At 49.3% G+C, this 21,008-nt stretch overlaps 8 protein-coding genes across 8 annotated transcripts in view; 3 read left to right on the top strand and 5 right to left on the bottom strand.

Annotated features, from left to right (window-relative positions):
* Window position 1: 1 nt before the first annotated feature.
* Window positions 2-1,688, top strand: BP5553_09463 (uncharacterized protein; the record flags this gene model as incomplete). The annotated part of the gene is made up of 3 exons (XM_032018086.1): window positions 2-324; window positions 375-1,495; window positions 1,543-1,688. The coding sequence occupies 3 exons, from the start codon at window positions 2-4 to the stop codon at window positions 1,686-1,688; spliced, it is 1,590 nt and encodes a 529-aa protein (XP_031865993.1).
* A 536-nt stretch (window positions 1,689-2,224) lies between these two features.
* BP5553_09462 (MFS multidrug transporter-like protein) lies at window positions 2,225-3,907 on the bottom strand (the record flags this gene model as incomplete). Its single annotated transcript, XM_032018085.1, has 1 exon — window positions 2,225-3,907. One exon carries the CDS (start codon window positions 3,905-3,907, stop codon window positions 2,225-2,227), a length of 1,683 nt encoding a protein of 560 aa, XP_031865992.1.
* A 740-nt stretch (window positions 3,908-4,647) lies between these two features.
* BP5553_09461 (Uncharacterized protein) lies at window positions 4,648-5,600 on the top strand (the record flags this gene model as incomplete). Its single annotated transcript, XM_032018084.1, has 3 exons — window positions 4,648-4,797; window positions 4,881-5,152; window positions 5,186-5,600. The coding sequence occupies 3 exons, from the start codon at window positions 4,648-4,650 to the stop codon at window positions 5,598-5,600; spliced, it is 837 nt and encodes a 278-aa protein (XP_031865991.1).
* Window positions 5,601-7,044: 1,444 nt separating this feature from the next.
* On the top strand, window positions 7,045-7,900 carry BP5553_09460 (Uncharacterized protein; the record flags this gene model as incomplete). Its single annotated transcript, XM_032018083.1, has 2 exons — window positions 7,045-7,059; window positions 7,172-7,900. The coding sequence occupies 2 exons, from the start codon at window positions 7,045-7,047 to the stop codon at window positions 7,898-7,900; spliced, it is 744 nt and encodes a 247-aa protein (XP_031865990.1).
* Window positions 7,901-8,345: 445 nt separating this feature from the next.
* Window positions 8,346-10,317, bottom strand: BP5553_09459 (uncharacterized protein; the record flags this gene model as incomplete). The annotated part of the gene is made up of 2 exons (XM_032018082.1): window positions 8,346-10,054; window positions 10,116-10,317. The coding sequence occupies 2 exons, from the start codon at window positions 10,315-10,317 to the stop codon at window positions 8,346-8,348; spliced, it is 1,911 nt and encodes a 636-aa protein (XP_031865989.1).
* Window positions 10,318-10,875: 558 nt separating this feature from the next.
* On the bottom strand, window positions 10,876-16,412 carry BP5553_09458 (uncharacterized protein; the record flags this gene model as incomplete). Its single annotated transcript, XM_032018081.1, has 4 exons — window positions 10,876-11,347; window positions 11,408-12,572; window positions 12,644-15,858; window positions 15,934-16,412. The coding sequence occupies 4 exons, from the start codon at window positions 16,410-16,412 to the stop codon at window positions 10,876-10,878; spliced, it is 5,331 nt and encodes a 1,776-aa protein (XP_031865988.1).
* Window positions 16,413-18,844: 2,432 nt separating this feature from the next.
* Window positions 18,845-20,008, bottom strand: BP5553_09457 (Uncharacterized protein; the record flags this gene model as incomplete). Its single annotated transcript, XM_032018080.1, has 3 exons — window positions 18,845-19,639; window positions 19,705-19,836; window positions 19,895-20,008. 3 exons carry the CDS (start codon window positions 20,006-20,008, stop codon window positions 18,845-18,847), a joined length of 1,041 nt encoding a protein of 346 aa, XP_031865987.1.
* Window positions 20,009-20,591: 583 nt separating this feature from the next.
* The window catches only part of BP5553_09456 (uncharacterized protein), a gene marked incomplete at both ends in the record, with an annotated part of 1,768 nt that continues 1,351 nt past the window's right edge, over window positions 20,592-21,008 (bottom strand). Inside the window, one exon of the mRNA XM_032018079.1 lies at window positions 20,592-20,989. Within this exon, the coding sequence (XP_031865986.1) occupies window positions 20,592-20,989 (398 nt within the window). The remainder of the gene's footprint in view (window positions 20,990-21,008) is intronic.

The raw sequence follows: 21,008 nt of genomic DNA, 5'->3' as shown, positions 1-21,008 counted from the left end.
AATGCCTCATTATTTCGCCACTATTATTCTCGTAGTTGCATCAGGCCTGTGGATTGCGCGGTACTTACGAAACACTGTCTCTCCATCCTTTTCTGCAATTCCAAATGCCCACTTCACGGCACCCTACTCGCGCTTCTGGCTTCGGTGGATTAAGCTAACGGGGCGTGAACATCACGCTCGAAATGCTGCACACAAGCGTCTTGGGTCTGTCATTCGGATAGCACCCCAAGAGTTAAGTGTCAACTGTATTAAAGATGGCGTTCAAACAATCTACAGTAGCGCATTCGAAAAAACTATCTGGTATTCGGGCTTCAAGAACTATGGGTAAGGCAAGCCTCCATTTTGGATGCATGCTAGCTAATGAACCCATATAGACAAAGCTTCATGTTCTCTATGGCTGCAAACAAGCCACACTCAGAACGCAAGCGAATGTTGGCTCATGTTTATTCGAAAACCCACATTCAGAATTCGATGACGCTGAATAGTATCCTGGACACCATGCTGTTGAAGAGATTTATTCCCCAAATGCGGGAATGGGCAAAAGAGGGGTGTGTTGTAAATGTCAACCTAGAGAACAAGGCTCTCTTCATGGATGTCATAACAGCGTACCTGTTTGGCCTTGAAAATGGCACAAACTTTATCCAAAACCCGGAAGAAAAAGTCCTTCTGAGGAAGTTTGAGTCCTTTACATATGGACTCTTTTGGGCTTCAGAGTTCCCCGGGTTGTTGGTGTCGATTAATCGACTCCGAGAATCCATCTTAGGCGACCTCGTCCGTTATTATCGGGTAACGGAACGTCTTGGACTGACCAACTTGATCCACCAGCTTAGAATACCTGTGTTGGCCGACACCGCTCGCTGTTACAAGTCGGTTGAGACATTTGTTCTCGATCTGTGCCAGCGTGCTAAAGATCGCATGTCTCCGAGTGCGATGGGGCATTCATCTCATCTGACAGTGTACTCAAGCTTCCGAGAGAGGCTTGAAGAATCTCAGACTGTACCATCGGACTTACTCGACGTTACAATCGCAGGAGAATTGTTGGACGAGATCCAAGCTGCCCATGAACCCACTGGCATCACACTTGCATTCCTGATGTGGGAGCTCTCTAGGCATCCCGAAGCGTGTGCTCGACTGCAAAGGGAGCTGGACACGCTCGGAACCGTTCGTTCTGCACAGGCTATTGATAACCTCCCTTTCACGGACGCACTTCTCAAGGAGACCATGCGCCTCTACCCAGCTGGGCTCGGCCCGTTTCCCAGGTGCGTTCCAGAAAAGGGGGCGGTAGTTGACGGCTTCGACCTCGCTCCAGGCACAATAGTCAGCTCATCCGCCTATGCGCTACATCGGCACCCGGGTGTTTTCCCAGAGCCAGAAAATTGGACCCCTAGTAGATGGATTGATGCAACAGCGGAACGCAAGAACGAGATGGCTAAGTGGTTTTGGGCTTTTGGGAGTGGCTCCAGAATGTGCATTGGTAGCCATCTAGCCAGTCGTAGTAGGTCCATCCCGAGCTTCATAAGAGTTGATGCTGATATATAAAAGTAATAAAAGCAGCTCTTGTTGCAATTTACAGTGAATATGACACGTTCACTGCGAATTCGAATAAGGTCCAACAGATTGATAGCTTGATTGGCACTCCAGTTGATAATGAGATAATGCTGCGCGTTGCAAAGAGGGCCCAGACATAGAATAGGCAACTGGGCTTGAGAGAGAGGGTTGAGAGGAACAGCTTCAGAACAGTACAAAAGGCATGAGAACAGTTATAGATGCAGACTAACACTAAGCACGTGTTTTATCATTCCCACGAGACTCCTGACACATCGTCAGGCTAATGGCAACGCGAGGACTAGTGGAAAACTGGCTTGATTCTCAAAGTGTTATTCCATATTGGTGTTGTATGTTCATCCAGCTGGTGCTCCATCTCTGCCCGGCCCTGAGTTCCTCCATAAAAGCTTCGAGGATGCTCTTGCTCTTTGTAGGTTAATGATCCCCGGAAGCCACCTCTGCCACTAGCGGCCCCCCTTCAATGCCATATCTAGCGTTGTTGTTGTAAGTGTGATCTGTGGACAGTGTTGCTTTGGGTGGGTTGGGTATGGCGTCCTGGAAATAGGTAGCGTTATTGGGAGTGGGCGGGACGTCGTGATAGGAGACACGGAATATATTCGAATCCCCACCGACCCTTCAAACTAACCACAAGCAACTTCTTTTCGCAAGATCTAATGGGTTAGTTCGCGTTCCTCGACAAACTGGTATGAAGCGTATGCTGCCTCATAAAAGCCCCGCATACAAACGCCGTAACTGCAAGGCCGAAAGCCGTCAGAAAAACGCCCCTAAAGCTCAGCTCATAACTTTCAAGAACGCCTTGTCTCCAACCAGGAGGGAGGTGTTTCAGCTCGTCAAAGCTATCTCTTATCCGCCGAATTTCCTCTGCGGCGCCTTCACGCCCATCGAAGCGCTGGTGGAGACTGCTGACTAGAATATTTTGATAGACGGCACTGGCAATTGTAACACCTATAGTAGAGCCTGTAGAACGGAAGGCGTACGACGCAGATGTAATGACGGCTTGATGATCGTGGGAAACTGCGGAGATGAGGGCTAGGAGGGTGACAGTGAGAGTTCCACCATACCCAGTGCCAATGAGAAAAAGGTATATGAAGGCTGGCCAGTTGGGGGTATCAAATGTCAAGGTACAGATGAGGCCTGTGCCAAGGACAAAGGAGCCGAGGATAGCGAAGGATAGGAGTCTGTATTTTCCTGTGTGGTTCATAACGAAGCCGCACAAGAGAGAACCGACAGAGGCGCCGATGGACTGAGGGATTAGTTGCATCCCTGCTGCAGTTGTGCTGAGCCCCTTGACCTGGAAGAAGATTGGAACATAGAAGAGGATAGCAAATACCACCATTGCGATGAACCAGTTGGTGAGGCAAGCAGCCGCCACCGTGCGGTTCAGTAGAAGCTTGACTGGGATGACAGGCTCAGAAGCAATCCGCGCTTCAATGTAGATGAATGCCACCAAGAAGACAGCGGAGAGCACCAGGGAAGAAGTGACCAGTGGGTGTGACCACGGCACTATGTTCCCACCTGAGTTGAGGCCAAGTAAAAAGAGCACCAGCGTAACGACAAGGGTGAAGGCGCCCAAGAAGTCAACTCTAGAGAGCTTTGACTTCTCCGACTTCTTGGGGGGGATATTAACTGTCATGAACACCAATATCCCCGATATGACCACCAGCGGAACTTGTGCAAGAAATGCAACCCTCCACCCCCAAACGTCATTGACCCATCCTCCAAAAATGCCTCCCAATCCTGCTCCGGTTCCATAGCAAATATTTCCTATGCCTTGGATGAAACCTCTCCTTCGCAGCGGCACCAGATCGCTGCCAACAAATGTGCTAATAGCCATTAAGCCGCCTCCTCCCATGCCAGCGACTACTCTTCCCGCAATCATGACCCATTCATCGCCTGCTAATCCGCATATCAAATTCCCCACCGCGAATAGCACATTGCTGACAAGAAGTCCTGTCCGCCGACTGAAAATATCGGTAAGCCGTCCGGCGAGGGGTTGGCAAGCCGCGTTTGCGATTAAATATGCCGAGGCAAGCCATGAGAGGAGAGAGAGGCTGTTGAAGGAAGTTGATATAGGTGCAGAGAGCGTAGCGATGACAGTGCTATCAAGCGCCCCTAGGAATACACCAACGTAGATGGCGCCGAGCGTGATAATGAGCAGCTTCTTGGAAGGTTGGTCGGGAATGATGGTTTGTTCCCCAGATCGCTCCTCGTCCTCCTCTTCTCTAGAGGGGTTATGGGCAGACGTGGTCGGGTTGTCAATATCGCGGAGGAGGGGCGTTTGCTCATCTGCGAGGCCGCCATCGGCCGACCCACGAGAGGGAGACCTGGTAATTGTAGCCATGGTCACTCTTCTCCTCTTATGCCTCGAACAGAGACAGATTAACAACACAAGGCACCAGAAGACAAAGGAGAAAAGTGCATACTCAGCATCCTGTGGTTGCGTGCTTTGGCCGTCTTACTTACGTAGGTAGGTAACTTGGTGGGGAATCTTTAATGTTGAGCCTATCACGGCCAAGGGGGTTCTCCGCAAGGTTGAAGCATCAACAGAAACGCAATGGGCCGGAGCTGATACTGGTGAGGTGCTCAGGTTATGCAAGGCCATTGTGGGAAGCAATTGAGCAATATAACTCCCCAGCGATAGTCATGGATAAGGTGTGAACACACTGGAGTCCTTGTTAATGGAGAATACACCAGCCGTCGCTCTCGTTGCCGGGCCGCCTGTTTGTTGATTCTATTTTTATCTGCTGACAGCCTGCCCAGCCCGACCCTGAACCCGAACCTGAACCATGTCTCACAAAAAGCTGAGAGATGAGCCTCCTCTCATGACGAAACTTGGCCAGCCAACCATCAGCGAAGCCTTGGCCCTTCAAACCAGCCCAGATCCGCATCTCTGTTCTATTTATCCTCCTGCTCTTGGTCTTCGCCGCAAACCCATCGTCGACTTCTCTCCTTATTCCCGCTACGCATAGAAAGTAAACAAACAATCCCTCATTGCTATCTCGAGCCCGACTTCCGGCCTGTATCGGCGGGTTTATTCCAGCGGTCTCGAAAAAGTGCGATACAAACGCGGCATCAGCCATCATGGAGTTCTCAGTCCATCATCTCCAGAAGGGGAAGTTGGGAGTACACATCGCACAAGCAGCCTTAATTTTCATCGCTTGGATTCTCGAGATCACCGTCTTTACCTCATCGGCCACCATTGATGGCAGACCTGGCTGGTTCTTTGGTCTGGTATGGATAACCTCACTTTAATGTTACCCCGTGTTGTTGTTGATACGCCAGGGCGCTGATGTTGCTTGTACTGACTGTCACAGTGCTTCCTCACGATTCCTGCCTTGATCTTCCTTACGATGACCCCTCGTTTCCCACGAACACGAAAATTCGCCAATCCTTACGCGCTTGCAGCAGTTGATTGTTTCTTCTGCATATTGTGGTTGTCTGCCTTTGCTTCGCAAGCCAGTTTTAACTCCAGTGGGAAATGCGGGAGTGGATGTGGGAGGAGCAAGGCAATTGTCGCGATGGGAGTGTTTGTCTGGTCTGTCTTTCCTCCTTTCTCTTCTACGCCAGTTGCGATGCAAATCGAAGGGTAAACAAGGCTGACTTTCGGTGTTATTGGCAGGTTATCATGGGTACTGACCTCCCTCATGTCTCTCTACGGTGTTGTCTACTACAAGCGGGAAGGATATCTCCCAGGGGCTTCTAGGGCACCCCAGAACGCCCAGATGATTGATCCCGACAAAGAGGCTTTCTCCACTGCGCCACACGAGGACGAATATGCCCCAGTACACGATACCGATGATCATGATAGCATTTCCGGTTCTCATCCTTCAAATTATGGCGGAGGCCCGTCGACCACGCACTTGGGTGGGGGCAGCCAGAGCAGCAGATATGATGGCGGGTACAGTGGAGGATATGTGCCACCGACGGTCCATGATGAGCCTACGAGTTATACGGGATATGCTGGGTCAAGCACCTCGGCGGGGACTCCTGGCGGACGAACGCAGTTTCCGCAGGCGAGATATGATAACGTGTAGAGTAGATGAGCAATCCCGAAGGCGGGACTGTAATTTTTGATACATAGAAGTGAGAGGACGGGCGCTTGGGGGGCGTTTTTGCTACGGTGTTTGTTGGTGTTTGAATATTGATACCATAGACATATAAAGCACCGGATGAGAATATAAGTACCGACGGGCGATAGGATACCGGGTACATTTTATAGGTGTCGGGAAGGGCAATGATATTCATATATCTTTGAAAACAGTTTAAACAGCTGTGCCTATATTTGCACATATATCTATCTATATCTACCTTACATATCTACCAAGTTGGCCCTCGACCCACTTATAGCGAGCTACAGCACTATAATATATATCTCTTATTATATTAATGGACCTAGACCATATCGGAAGTTCTGCCCGGCAGGTAGATCGCCATTTCGACGTTGGGCTCCCTGTCTGCACCCGAAATCTCCCGCAAGGCCGAATCCATACAGTTACATAGTGAACTTGTCTTGATCTCTCCATTACACTTATTAAGTGCCCGCTTTTCATCTGATCTCTCTCGATATCAATCTAAGTCTCCTCTCTACTGTCGGGCCGACCCTGTCTTGGACAAGTTGGACTCTCTATTCTCATGCATCTGCTACTGTACACTTCCGCAACTCGCAACACCCAAATCATCAGCATTGCCTTCCGTTATCCCTGTTGCACAAAGCTCAAAGCACAATCAATGTCCAATGCACGAATCACGAACTTGCTTCTTTGCACATGCCTCCACAAGACCGACTGTGCTCGAATTCCTCCCTTGCCTCGTTTGTCCCTTTCCTGCTTTTATTTCCAGGCACGAGGGGCCATCCTACGTGTTTTGCTTCTTGTGCTTTTCGGTAGTCTTGTCCGCTGCAACGCTGGCAGAGCATGATTTGACTGCCAAACGCCCGGCGCCCAGCACGCCCAGACAGCCCAGTCCCAGCATCCGGCATCCTTCCACGCGAGGCCAATCAGTTAATCAATACCATTTATCAACCCCGCGCACCCCATTGAGGGATGTGGGATGAGGGACGAGGGGCGGTGTGGTCTGTTACAGTATCTGTTGCCTCAACACAACATAACGCAAGGCAAGGCAAGGCAGGGCAGCATAACGCAGCACAAGCTTCTTTTCGTTCCCACAATTCCTTTGATATATAAATCCCTCTGCAAGCTTTCATCGTATACATATCAATTATTGTCTTCTCTGCATTTCATTGCCACTTCCAAGACCCCTAGAGCACTAAAGCCCACGATAGTCTTCGCCGTTGAGGTCATCGCTCCACTCTCCCCGCTACCCGCCACGTTACACTCTTAGTCCCCGTTAGTCGTCGATCTAAGCAGGCAGTCATAAAGGCCTACTTTCTTCTGAACTTGGGATAGATCTTAAGAAAAGGACCATATCCACAGAAAACCCCACTCAATTAACCATCAATCCGTCGATCTATACTTCAAAATGGCTCCCACCAAGGTTGGTACCACTTCTTTCTGCGTTAGGGCAATACCCTTCCCCGTCAAGTGAACTCTTATACCATTACCCCAACCCGTATTCCTCTCAAGCAGCGACTTACAGTTACTTCCAGATCACCACCCTGCTCTTTGACTGCGATAACACGCTCGTTCTCTCTGAAGAGCTCGCCTTCGAAGCATGTGCCGAACTCGCCAACGAGATCCTCGAGGCCAAAAACATCCCCGATCGTTACACCGGCCCCCAGCTCCTCAATGAGTTCGTTGGCCAGAACTTCCGGGGGATGATGGTCTCCCTAAAGGCGAAATACAAGTATGAGATGGACGACGACGAGCTGAACCGCTACGTCTTGAAGGAGGAGGACAAGGTCATCGCCAAACTGAAGGCTGAGCTCCGACCCTGTGTGGGTGTCGACGCCGAGTTGGAAAAGCTCGAGGCTCACAGGAAGTATCATCTCGCAGTGGTGAGCTCCAGCGCCCTGAGACGTGTGCAAGCGTCGGTGGAGAAGGTTGGCCACGCCAAGTATTTCCAGGACACTCATGTCTTCTCTGCCGCGACCTCTCTGCCAAAGCCCACCTCGAAGCCAGATCCCGCCGTCTACATCCACGCAATGGAGGTCCTTGGCAAGAAGGCTGAGGAGTGTGTTGCCGTTGAGGATAGCAAGTCCGGCGCCACTGCTGCGTTCCGTGCGCACATCAAGACCATCGGCTACGTGGGCAGCTACGAGCCCGAGAAGCAGGCTGAAATGAGACAGGTGCTTAAGGATGCCGGCTGCTGCGTCGTCATGGACGACTGGAAGGAGTTTGAGGGCTGCATGGAGAAGATCGAGGCCGGCGAAGTCTAGATATAGGCGTGGCTGCATTGTCCTTGATCATCTAGACTATAGATTCAGGCGTCAACCAGATCGGAGGGATGAGAAAACATAGGGCAAAATAAAGTGTGCATTCTCTCATTGTTCCGCCCTAAAAATAACGAGTCCTTTTTCCTTAGACTTCTTGTCCTTTTACAAGACAGATTTCCTTCCTCTAAAGGTTCCCAGCGAGACCAACCTTCAAGCAATTATAGCCCACTATATACGAATAAACATTTTCTTCTGCAAGATGAGCATTATCCCATATGAATTCCTATTGCAGCCACCAAATTCATGTATGATAGAGCAGAGAACTTATTCGAACGGCTTACAGTAATATTTCAATCTTCCTAGGTCGCAATTAAAACAAGGTAGGTCTGAATGAGGTGCAAATAGGGCTGAATTGGATAAGTTGCAGAGGATATACCTACTCCAATACTCAAAGCTTTCTACTCTTAACCAATCCGGCCTTGATACCCGTCTTCTCACCACCATATCCACCCTTCTCTTCACCACCCTTCCAAACCGGCTTCATGCTTCCCAGCTTCTTCTTCTTCTCCTCGTACTTCTTCCTCTTCTTGACTCTCGGGTTGCGCACGTCTTTTTTCCGATTTGGCGTCAAGCCCTTATTTTTGGAGATCTGCCTCGAAATGGCTCTCTTACCATCCTCATCCAACTCGCCTACATCCTCAACGCGATCCAGTGCATTAGCTGCCTCGAGACTCTTCATATTATCCACATTTTCCTGCTTTGCGGCCTTTTTGCGTTTGGACGTTGACGTTATCATGTTGTAGTACTCATCATCCTCGCCTTCACTTCTTGCCTTCTCCCCTTCATCATTGCCATCGCTCTCAGCACCAAGGTCCGTTCCTTTCGTATTGGTATTTCCTCTTCCATAGTCATCCAACTTCTTCCCTCTCTTCTCAGCCTCGGCATTCAAACGCGCCTGCCTATCCCGCAGTCGCTCTCGGTACGGTAAATCATCGTCACCTCCTGCGTCACGCCCAGCGCCTATACGCTTATTTGATTTTTGAGCGATTTGGGAGGTATAAAATTTGAGTGTCTTCTTGCGGATGGCTTTTTGAGCGGCTTCTTTTGTGGACAGATGGGTTTCTTCTCCAAAGTCGGAGTTGTCCGTGTCTGAGTCGTGGTCAACCTTCGAGGAAATGGCGGAGGGTTTTGGGGGCTTAAGGGATTGTGATTTCCGAGATGGAAGGAGAAGGTCGAGGTCAGCTAGGGAGGGATCCACGGGAAATGCCTTCTTATGTAAGTTTTCCGTTGGTTGGGTATTCTTTGAAGTAGAGCTTGTAGTGGGCTTAGCCAGGCCAGTTGACTTTGTAGTGGAAAGCTCTTCGGGCTCGGAATCAGACTCGGGCTCAGATCCGGTCGACACCGGAGCGGGAGTCTTCAAAGCCTTGACTTTTGACCATAAAGTTCGGCATTGCAATAAGCTCTCCATGACGGGGTGGTCGCGCAGTTCCGCGGGGTCCAGAGCATGGCCAATTGGAGTTGCATCGTCCTTTGATGGCGAGGTCAATATAGCGAAATACATCGTCAACGATGCCATGTATGCAGCCAATGCTCTGCATTTAACCACTATAGTCGAAATATCTCCTAGTGATGATTTCCTCGCTGCATTCTCCAGCTCCATCTGTTGCTGTAACTCGACAAACGTGGGCTGGAGTGCAACAAACTCATCCGCTAAGAATTCGAACTCCGGGTATCGACTCTTCAATATCCGGAATCGCTCGTCGGGCCCCATCTCGGCGGTAATCTCAATATCCTTCAATACTTCCGTTACGACATCTTTGTCCTCATCCTCCTGGGCGCCCCCATCAAGCCATTCGCTCTCATCAAACCCGAAATCAGCTTCTGTCATCTTTTGTAGCTTCTTCGTCTGCAGACGCTTTGCTTCAGCTTCTTCCTCCAGGGCATCTGCTTCGGTTTGAATTTCGTCTGCGTTGTAGTAATCTTTCCTGGATGTGCCCCAGCCTTCTTCATCTTCCTCCTCGCCTTCTCCTGCTTCCTCATCGGAGTCCTGGGCTTTCGACGGGTTGCGACGGATATCGTCCGCACCTTCTTCGTCCTCATCGGAGCTCTCAGAAGAATATCCTAAGACCTCCTCATCTGATGGTTGGAGTAGTGCATCTGAAATGAAATCGCGTTAGCCATGCTCGAGCAACGAGACCCATATCAGGACACAACTAACCTTCCTCCTCTAATTTACGTCGTCTCTTAGCATCGGGACCATCATCCAGCATAACCTTGTCGCGATTGATGTGGAACTCATCCTCCGAATCCGCAATATCTTCGTACGTGGTAATTGGTCCCATCCTACCACCTTTGGGATCCAATTCTTGGGCACCATCCCCACCACCGGTTCGGCCTGATGCTTTTCTTTTCTTCGCCATTGTTGTATTGGTTATGAACGTGTGATATGCGCGTTGCAAAGGTGGTATTGCCGTCAAGAAGTTGTACTTCTAGCTACCGAAATTTTTCATATCGCTATCTTAGCGTACCGCCGATAAGAGACTCTCGTGACTGCTGCCCTGCGTTAAGCGATATGCCGCTATGCCCCCCTTTTTATTGCCCTCCCCCTTCCCTAGGGCTAGGAGTGCTAAACAACTATTCGATTACATTAGAAGATTCTTCGACCTAATTATTTTTATAATTACTAGAGAGAAAAGCCATTTAAGACCAGCTTCTTCTATATGACCATATAAATGCTACCCAAAGATAGAGCGCCTCTAAAATACAATTAGCGGACTGAGTTCCTAATATACCCAACACTTCCCGATACGTAGCAGATATTAAAAAGTCCGCCCAGCCTCATGACGCCAATCCCCAATACGTGTACAGGGTACTAAATAAAACCCCAAAGTAAGACATGGCAACCCATCACAACCCATCGCATCACAGTCATACATATATGCTCCCAATCCGTCCTAAAAATCCACGGTAATAACAGATTACGAACTCTTCGGCAAATCCTTCCAGTCTTGCCACTCATTCTTCCAGTCCGGTTCATGATATCTATACTCCTCACCCCTACAAACCTTATCAACTTGCTCCCTAACTATAGGGTAAACATCCTTATACGCCTCCCTACCCATCCAACAATCCAGATGCCCATATCCCTGAACGACATGTCTCTCATACCCCACCGAGCCAAACGTATCTCTCAGGATACCATATGTTTTCTCGGTTGATTCGGGTGTGAGGACTTTGTTGTCGGAGCCGGAGAAGAGCATGATAGGGATGCCTTTAAGACGAGCAAGGTTGTCTGGGGTGTCGAGCTCTTCAAACAGGGGGCCGTTTGTGGTGACGCAGCCGCGGTATCCCATTTGCATGAGCGTATGCAGGAGGGTCATGTTAACCCCGCCAAAGAAGCGGTTGATTTGTCGGTGGGTGGCTTCATTGAGGTTGCGGTGGTTCCAAAGTCTATTTATACCATTGTTAGAACCAAATTTAAACATTGATTCGGGGGAATGCATGAATTACCTTCCAAAAACCAAAGAACAGCGGTGACAAGATACATTGTTGCAGATTTCAGACCGAGAATCAGGGTAGAACCGAAGAATCTGGTTAAGAAACTGTTGGAAATACGAGTCATCCTTAGTTGAATGACAAGAAAACCAAGATCCTCCAAACAAAGAGTACAGCTTATCAAAGGGGATTGGGCCGGCTAGGACCTTAGCCATGTTTAGGGCCGACCAGATGGGATTGCAGAAAACTTGTGAGCATGAGATCCCAAGGATCCAATCAGCAGGAATCGTGCCATCCAGTAGACCGCAAGAGTACGCAACAGCACCCATGCAGTGAGCAATGGTGTAAATCTTGTCGTTTCCGTGTTCTTTTCTTATCCATTCCAGGCTTGCCTTGATGTCAAGACGGGAATCAAAAGTTGTCCAGTTGTTCTCTGCCACCATGAGCTGGCAGATCCGATGCACGGTCACGAAGACTCGGTATCCTGCCCGGGTAAAATAGTTGACCGCATTGACTTCGATTGTCGGAAGAGCAAATATTTGCTGGTCGACGGAAGCACCAGGCACCATAAATAGGTTCTTGGTCTTGATATTCGGGTTCCGCGGTTCCCAGACATGAAGCAGTGTCTTTACCCCATCTGAGGCAACAATTTGGATTGTGTCATCCGGTGATGTGTTATTAATGTAACCATGGTAGGTTACAGCAGGATACTGTTGATATACCAGGGGAGCTAGGAATAAGTTGGCGGACTGTCTAGCAAAGTATCCCATGAAGCTAACGGTAGAATGCAGTTTTGCCCAGAAGTTACGGCCGGAGGGGTTCAGCGTAAATAACTCGGACAAAAAGTCGGAAGGCTTGATGTGCAACATGCCGCGTCCAAGTACAGTCTTATCCCCGCGTGCTTTCGATATTGTCACATACAAAGTTGAAGCTGCAGCCCAGAACCGCCAAGGTCCTAATGCAACAGACGAATCGACAACTTTGTATCCATGGAAATGGAATTGTTCACCGTCCACGGAAGTCATGTCAAAATCGTAGGTCAGATTTCTGGTACCAGGTGCAGATTGATCGATGCTAAAGAGTTGGAAATCGCCTCGTTGGACTAAAAATGGACTGCCTGGAAGACCAGCACAGGTGAAGGTTCCCGTAAGCATAGCCTTATGATCGGCTCGGTTTACAGCTGTAGCAATACGTCAGATATTATGTACTTTTGTGCCGTGAGCGATGGGGTCAGGATAAATTCCAACTTACTTCTCGCTGTATCAAAGGTTTGAACGCTCAAAAAGAACCTCGCCTCCTCGCAAAGGCCTCGAGCTGTTTTGGCGGCTGTCTCATAATCCGCTATTTTATCACCCTGTATCCCATCACCGATGTGAATATACCCAGACATCACCTCGGAGAAACCAAACCCACTAGCTTTTGTAGCTCGAGTTTCTGCCACCAAGTCTTTGGCCTTAGCTATACGGATAGTATCTTCACGAGTAACATGACGCTTGTCTAGCGTATATTGATGCGGCTCGGCAAACAGATCCAAATGGTGATTCTTGGTCTTCAAATCAATCTTCTTGCCAATATCACGGGCAGCATGTTCTACTGAGCGCTCAGCAAGAGCTGTAATAGTCGCAAATGGATTGACACCAAGAGCCGTGGGAATCACAGCTCCATCGGTAACAACGAGACCGGGATGTGTCTCACTGCCGCGACCAGTCAGGACCTCTCCATAGTGGTTGGTCACGCCAGTATCAGCTGTTCCATCTTTGCTCATGCACGCACCGCCAATGGGGTGCACAGTAATCTCCTGCTGGCCAAGACATGCATAGAACGGGCTTTGAACAAAAGTCCCACCCACAGCAGTAGTAGCTTTTTTGAGGATATCATTAAGCTTATTGACATAAGTGCTCCTGCCAACACCGAGGAACTCAAGGATAGGCTTGTCGTCTTTCAAAGTAAGGATTGCTTGATTGGCGTCATGGCTCATGATCAAATAGACCTGCGTTTTCTCGATGCTCCCCTTGGAGAAGTAGGGTCCCAGGAAGCGACTGCCTTGCTGTGCCAGCGCATGCTTCACCTTTGATACAAGTCCCTCGCCTTTTGGCATTTGGTTCCCGGGCATCATTTCTAGCATCGTCTGGAACAATGGAGCAAGCGCTTTGGGAACCGCGCCTTCTTCGATCACAAACCCATCCAATGGATTCTCCAGACCATGACGGCAATCAATAATTCCAGTGATAGTGGGTCCGATGGGCCTGTATGGTGAAGGGTATTCTCGGCCGATGGCGTTGACCTCCTCGTCAGTGTTATAACCAAAAGCAAGAATATCGCCATTCCCACTCATCCCGGTCCCAACTTTATCACTCATGGAAAGGCCGAGCTTTTTGCTTCGTAGAAGAATCTCAGTGGTGCCAATGCTACCAGCTCCAAGAAAGACGCATTTCTTCGCATGGACCCACATTAGGTCTTCGTAGAGGTTGTTTTTAAATGCGCCTCGGTTGCTGCCATGCCAGGCGAAGAACACAAGATATCCCTCTTCATCAGGGTTTGGGTGTTTCTTGATATACCTCACTTCACATTCACAAAACATCTCGGCGCCCCAATTCCACGCATCGGAAAGGTAGTTGACGAGAGTGCTAGACTTGCTTCCGTCATTGACTCCAGTAGAATCCATTCCGGTCAGGGCTGATGGGTACATTTCCACACCAGTGCTATTAGGCCCGCCTTGAAACCGGGTGGTTTGAGGGACTCTGCTGAACTTCTCCTCGAGTCCTAGATTCTTTGCTTGCTTCTCTAGCAATTTAAGCTTTGGAAGTTCAGGCCAATCAGTGGGATATGTCTCCGGTTGAAGGACGTCTGCCGCGCGTTTGTAGTACTTGTCCAATTTATCATATCCACGGAGCTCCTTTGGCCAGCAGTCCATCTTCATGGTTCCGTCATCAGCCTCTAGAAAGACATTTGCGTTTAATAGACTTGTCCCACCGAGACCATTTCCCACGAAAGCATTCTGGCCCTTGCCCATGATGAGGTGGTAAAGACCTGTTGGGTCGCCTCCTTCGACCATTGAGCCGCGAAGGAATCCAGGGGCAAATTTCCCAGACACATGGAGTTGTTTGACGACGTCCAAAAATCCGCTGGGGTACTCCCCAGGCCATCGTTCTTTTCCTCTTTCAAGGAGACAAACGGATTCCCCTGCTCTTGCCATCCGGCTCGCGGCTACACCTCCGCCATAACCAGATCCGATGACAACGCAATCGTATGAATTTCGAAGAAGCTCAACTGGCTTTGAAATCCTTGGAAACCTTTCGATGCCTGGATCATCAGTATATGACTTGATTTTAGCATGAGCCTTTGATCGAGGACCGGAAGACTCTGAGGCGTGAGGGCCGAATGGGTCAATACGGTGCGATTTTTCTTGCTGCGCGTCGGTATCATCAGATTCATAATTTCCGTTGAGACCATTGAGACCATTGAGATCAGCGGGTTCTTCTGTGAGACTGCTTGCAATACTATACTGTGACGAATAAGCTCTATCCAAGGGAAGTATGTCCTCCTTTCCGTTCGCCATTCGGCCTTGTTTGCGGAAGCGAATCTCTGAGGCTTTCGGGCTCCCATTAACACTATTTAGAGTGCCATGATAATTCGCATCTAGATGTATCCTACTAGGACGTTTCTCCAAATGATCCCAAGTCCAGATTTCAGGTGTCGGGGTCGGAAGGTCTTTCGGAATTGGAAATCTATTGAGCACCTGATTCCAGGAGGTTACAGGTCCTAGGTTCACAATAGCAGGGTGTTTCGGCATGTAGATAGACATGCAAATCGGAACTGACGCGATCAGTAATGAGGGAGAGCTATGAAAGCCTGCCTCAACTTTCACGCCTTCGATGGCGGATGGCATATTTTGCAGCCAGTCCATGAAGAGGTTCGGGGAAATGTCTCCCATGTTGAAAGCCTCTTTCAATCGTATCGCATACGCAAACCGAGGGGGTTGTGTAGGGGATATCGCAGAGGAGGTTTGAAACGGAGCCACAGCCAGAGCTGGTGTACTGTTTGGGAAATCCCCCAGGCCCTCTTTGTGGATAGATAGTCGGATACTTCGTGGGGATTGCGGGTCACCCTGGGTTAGGGGAAGGTAGATTGGTTCTTGTCGTTCCGCTCCATCCTCTGCCAATCTAGCTTGAACTCGGCAAAATAAATTATGGTACAAATTACCGATTGAAAAGGATGGGAGGTCGCTCAACTCCCTAAGTTCAATCTCCAGGTCTCTTGTAAATGCAGACGGCCTGATACAATCGGCTACTGCATTGTAGGGAGATGCGGCTATAAGTTCAGTGACTCCACTACCTTCGTTGTTGGCCGTTCCTGCATGGCAAGAATCCAAGAGAAAAAGCACATCACTGAGTGCGTGCTCCAAGGAACTCTGGGTCATGTTCCATTGAGCTGTGCGATGCTTGTGCTTGGAATCGGTATACCCACTGAAAAATTAGCTCTCTTGAACATCGGGGACGGTTATTTAGTGGGAGCATGGGGGATGTGAAACAGAAACATACCTTGTCCAGACGAAGTCTTGATTCTTGTTTAGTCCGCCATGTCCAGCATAATAGACGATCTTCAAATGTTCATCACTATTACCGCCCAGTTGGACGAACTGGGCTATTTTTTGGGTGGTTTCAATATCACAATTCTCGTCGGGAATCCTCCATAGCTCCGTCTCAAAGTGGTATATGTCCCTGAAAACCCCAAATAACCTCGACACATCAGCTGATGAGCGATCATCCTCCCAGGATATCATCAAGACATAGACTTTTGAGTACGAAGCGCGTTTCTCGGTTGGAAAGACAGCCTTGGCGGCTGCTTGCAAGCTCTCACCAACCGTTTTCAAGCCAATTTGCGCCTGCCATCGATCGAAGTCGTCAAAGCCAGAAGCCATACTGCTTATACTCGAGGAGCCGAGCCCCGAGTCGCTATTCGTGCCTTCGCTACTCCTCTCGCTAGTCCCCACCGAGACCGTTTCGTGCATATTGCTCATTTTTATCCCTGGATTTAAGAGCTCAATGTCTCATGATGCGCTGAGGAGAGAGAGTAGAAGTCTCTTGTCAAACTGACAATTGCAGTTGCAACGTGATCCCACAGCTTCGAATGGATCGATGTGTAGCTACGCCGCTTCTGCTGTAGGTAGTGCTGGGTTTGATATATATATAATAAGCTTGCAAATTTTTTAGAAAAGCCTAGGCGCTACCAATGGAGATATAGAGTTGAACAAGACAATAAAATCCAGCCCGGGGCTAGAAGGAGGAATAATTGCAGCCTTATCCAAATCGTGAGAGGGGCTGTTGACGCTATAGAGGGGCGAAATGGGGGCCGGTAAGGATTCTAAAATAGTAACGTTCACGACCGAAGAGAACGTCCGAAGGTAAGAACCCAGTGGAGGGGAGTTAGCCCGGTAAGATTGGGCTGAGGCCATCGTTATGAAGGTGAAGGATCATTTAGGGCTGATGTGATGTCGATTATGGATCTAGCTTAGAGTACGAAGATACTTCCGTACTCGGGTAGACCATCGGAGCGCCCAGCCACGACGCCAGAACGACGAGAGTCCATCCCAATGATCCCATGTCTCTTTGGCTCGAAATAGCGATAGCAATGACCTAACCGGCTTCTTGGCTGACTAGAGTGCGATACACCGCAGAGTGCTCGTGAACTGGCCAATAATAGGGCGATATGGCGTGAAATGCAGTGGAGGAACCGCTTCACGCTGACAACCCGGAAGCAAGGATGGACCAGGTGGAGCGTAAAAATACCCAGTCAGAGGGTTTGGCTGGTGGTGGGAATATGGCCCCGCCGCTGGAGACTACAGAAACTCTCAGCCGCGCCCATCAGCAGAGCGGACGGGGGCCGAGGGCCATTTGGCATTTGGCATTTTCTGATGCTGGCTGAGCTGGATTGGAGATAATCGTATCGGACGACTGGTGCAACCTCCACTCTCTCATCAGACTCGTCCTCAACTCCCGACTGCCTGCTACAGGCACCGAAGAATGCGGACTGCCCGTCTGCGGGCGTCGATCCCAACCTGATGCTGCCTCGGAGGCCTCATACTCGAGTAGTCATCAGACGCAAGCCACGAAATGTTCTCGAGGAGACTGTGCTCCGGTCTGTATAACCGCCTGTGCGCTGCGCCGTGGACCGACCCGCGAATGGAGAACAACGGGCGCCATCGTGCCATGCCGTTTATTTCTCGCAGGCTGCTCAGCTGTCTCTGGCGATCACTCTCTGCGCCAAACAAAGTCCTCAATTGGCTCTATCCGGCTATCCATTCCTTCGGCTGGAACTTAAACAGGGCTGCTCAAATCAAATGCAAGTACGAAGTGCGAAGTAAAGCGAGTCAATTTTGGTTAATTTTAGTCAAAGTGCCGCTGCTGCGCCGCCGCTTGGGGACCGTGGGGTCTTGACTGTTGAGATTGCGCTATTCCTAATATGCGTAACAACGTTATTATTAACACCGTAACGAGCAGCACAGAACGATTATTAACCAAGCGGAGGATGAGGACGAAGGGGGAGATGTCCAGAGGGTGAGAAAAAGACCCCAAAACTCGCACTAGCGGGAAGTTGTGGAAGATACCAAGCAAGGTCCCGTTCCGAGACCAGGTCCCTAGGGGCTCGTACGTGCACGAAGCACTGTCCCACGGAGCACAATCTCGCTATCGCTTGTTTCCATGGCCAATATCAATATCAATATCAATATCAATATCAATATCAATATCAATATCAATATCAATATCAGACCCGCTGTTCTCGCATTTGAATATTTTGGTGAGGTAGCCAGCTTAACGGTTAGGTTTGTTGGTGCTTTATTAGACTTTAAGGTTGCGGCAGCAGTTGGTTGGTAGGTAGCTTCCTGGGCTGGCCCGACTTGTCGGATTTCTGTCACGTGACTCCTTAACCATTCCATCGTTTCCTGGGATGAAGATGACGATCAGGGCAATTAGCCGCAAATAGAAGTAGAAGAGCCGGTTGTCAGTTCGATATTCCAGGGGATGCTGTAATTATGTATTTTGATAAATATTGTCCCTCTATAAATCGGTACACAGTGGAGGCGGCATTGCCTCGGAAACCCTCATCTCCCGGTAAGCCCGCCCTATTGGGCCGTCGTCCTAACAGTTGCCTTTAGTACGCTTTATTAAAAATATAAGTAAGCATCTTTTAGATCAGATTACGCCCCATTAACGTATTATGGAGAATACCCAGGCCGTTATCCCGACAAAACCGAAACTCTTCGTTCATGCAGCCTTGAACGGAGCCTTGAACAATCTAGCATCCCTCTGTTAGAGTAACTAGGAAGCAATCAAAAATAAAAAATTGTGCTGCTAGAAAGTTCGAAAATAACATAGAACAAATTAGGATGTTTCAGCGGTGCGTGTACCACTATGCTATTTTCAGACTTTCTGGTAGGACAATATCGGCTCATCACGCCTGCTTGGGATACGTACTTGGATGGCCATTCTTTTTCGCATAGGATCTGACCTTGCCATCCAAGTCGGGGCCCACAAACAACCAAACCAGACTCGTAATACAAGTCAAAATAGTATCCCACACCCAGTTATTCCTCCTTGAACCACCCCAGGCACAGCCCCTCATAGCCTGGCCTAGCCAACTAACGGTCACCAAATACTCGCCATTCTCCAAGCCCTTTATGGATTTCGCAGCAACCACATCCGGCGTCTGCACGGGATCCGATTCCTCCAGTATATGTGTGATTTTCGGTTTCGTCTTGTTCTCCAGGTCGAGTCCTGGGCTGGAAATCGTCCCAGGAAATACGGTATGCACTTTTACCGTGTCGCCGCCACCATAGAGCAGGACTTCCTGAGCCAACGTATCGCTCAAGCTTTTGATCGCAGCTTTGGTCGGCGCATATGGCGCATAGCCTGCCACGGGATAGAATGCCGCCACCGAACTTGTAAAGATGAGATGTTTTTGTGTCCCTTTTCCAAGTACCGAAGGAGCCAACCATTCATTTAGGATGGCATGTGCCATATCGACACATGTCCAGTAATTGATATCCATCTGCTGCCGCATTTTCGCTCTGGGCGTCTCGATAAAGAGGCCGGGATAGGCGGAGCCCGCGATGCACCACAAGGTATCCGGGGAATTGCCATGATTCCAGGCGATTGCTTCGGCGAGGACAGTCGCGGCGGCATCCTCCTCGGAGAGATCGGCACTAATATATTGGAATCGCTGTGTTGAAGGGTTTCTTGCTGAGGCCTAGATGAGGAACAAGGTCAGCCTGGAATGCCAGCTCAATTGACAAACTGAATAGGCAAACCTACCTGGATCTGTGCCAATGCCTCTTCGAGTTTCCCAACATTGCGTGCTACTATTATGATATTCGCGCCCTTTTGTGCCAATTGTTTTGCGACGCTCTTGCCCATGCCCTCAGAGGCGCCGGTGAGCAGGACGGTCTTATTATGATGATCAGCTATGCGAGGCTAGAAGCACGGTTCGGGATTGCGAGCCTACCTTTCCTTGCACATCAAACTTATTCCTCCTAAAAAGCCCCATAATTACTGGAAAGAGGACAACCACGCCTACGAGTAAGCTCGCAATTGTCCAGATATTCAGAGAGATGGGCATGACGTGGTGTGGAGGTTAGATTGCTATAATTTCCGGAATTACGCAGGTCTCGACACCTAAATTCGTCCTCGCGATCCGCGACGCGACGTCCCGAAGTATCTCCGAAGACAATACATATATCTCCTCTCTCCTATTATCAAGGGGACAGATAAGCTACTTTTGTGGCTCTCATTTTAGACACTACGGTGTTTCTCTTCTAGAATTTGGAAAACCCGCTCAACGTGGATGAGATAATATAAGGCTCTACAGCTGGTTAAGGGAATTATAAGCGATGGTAATAGGGACTCGGGGCTAGAATTGCTCCTGGCTACATCACTTGCCATGCACATCCTAGCTGTATGGAGGGAGATGCAACATATTAATTATCTCTATTTCATCTCCCTCCCGCTCCATTACCCATACTCTAACAATATTAACTAAAGGTGTAGAAAGACTCAGTTGCAAAATCATAACCGCGTTGCATTCGTACTAACTCTATTCCCCTTATTGTTACTTGGCCCCCCCAAACTGAATAATAAAATATAATGATCGATAGACAATCAAAACGATAAAAAAGAATTAAAGTAATTATCCCGCTTATCCCTTATAGTAGAAGAACAGTTGCCAACAGCCCATGAACCAACATCACGCTCCAAGCCCCAAGCGCGAGTATTCCGGAAGCTCCAGAAGCTTCGACTACACTGGTTGCTGAACCACCTGTGGGTCCGGGCTTTGCAATGCTGATGCTTGGAGCGGTACCAGATTCACCTTTGTGATCACCGTTAGATTCACCTTTGTGGTCACCGTTGGATTCACCCTTGTGGTCACCGTTGGATTCACCGTTAGATTCACCCTTGTGGTCACCGTTGGATTCACCGTTNGATTCACCCTTGTGGTCACCGTTGGATTCACCGTTAGATTCACCCTTGTGGTCACCGTTGGATTCACCGTTGGATTCACCCTTGTGTCCACCTTTATGTCCACTACCAGCCGGGCCACCCTCTGAAGTACCGTTCTCATT

The sequence above is a fragment of the Venustampulla echinocandica genome (assembly GCF_003357145.1).
Source record: "Venustampulla echinocandica strain BP 5553 chromosome Unknown scaffold_10, whole genome shotgun sequence".
Lineage (NCBI taxonomy): Eukaryota > Fungi > Ascomycota > Leotiomycetes > Helotiales > Pleuroascaceae > Venustampulla > Venustampulla echinocandica.
This window is presented reverse-complemented; position numbering and strand designations above follow the sequence as displayed.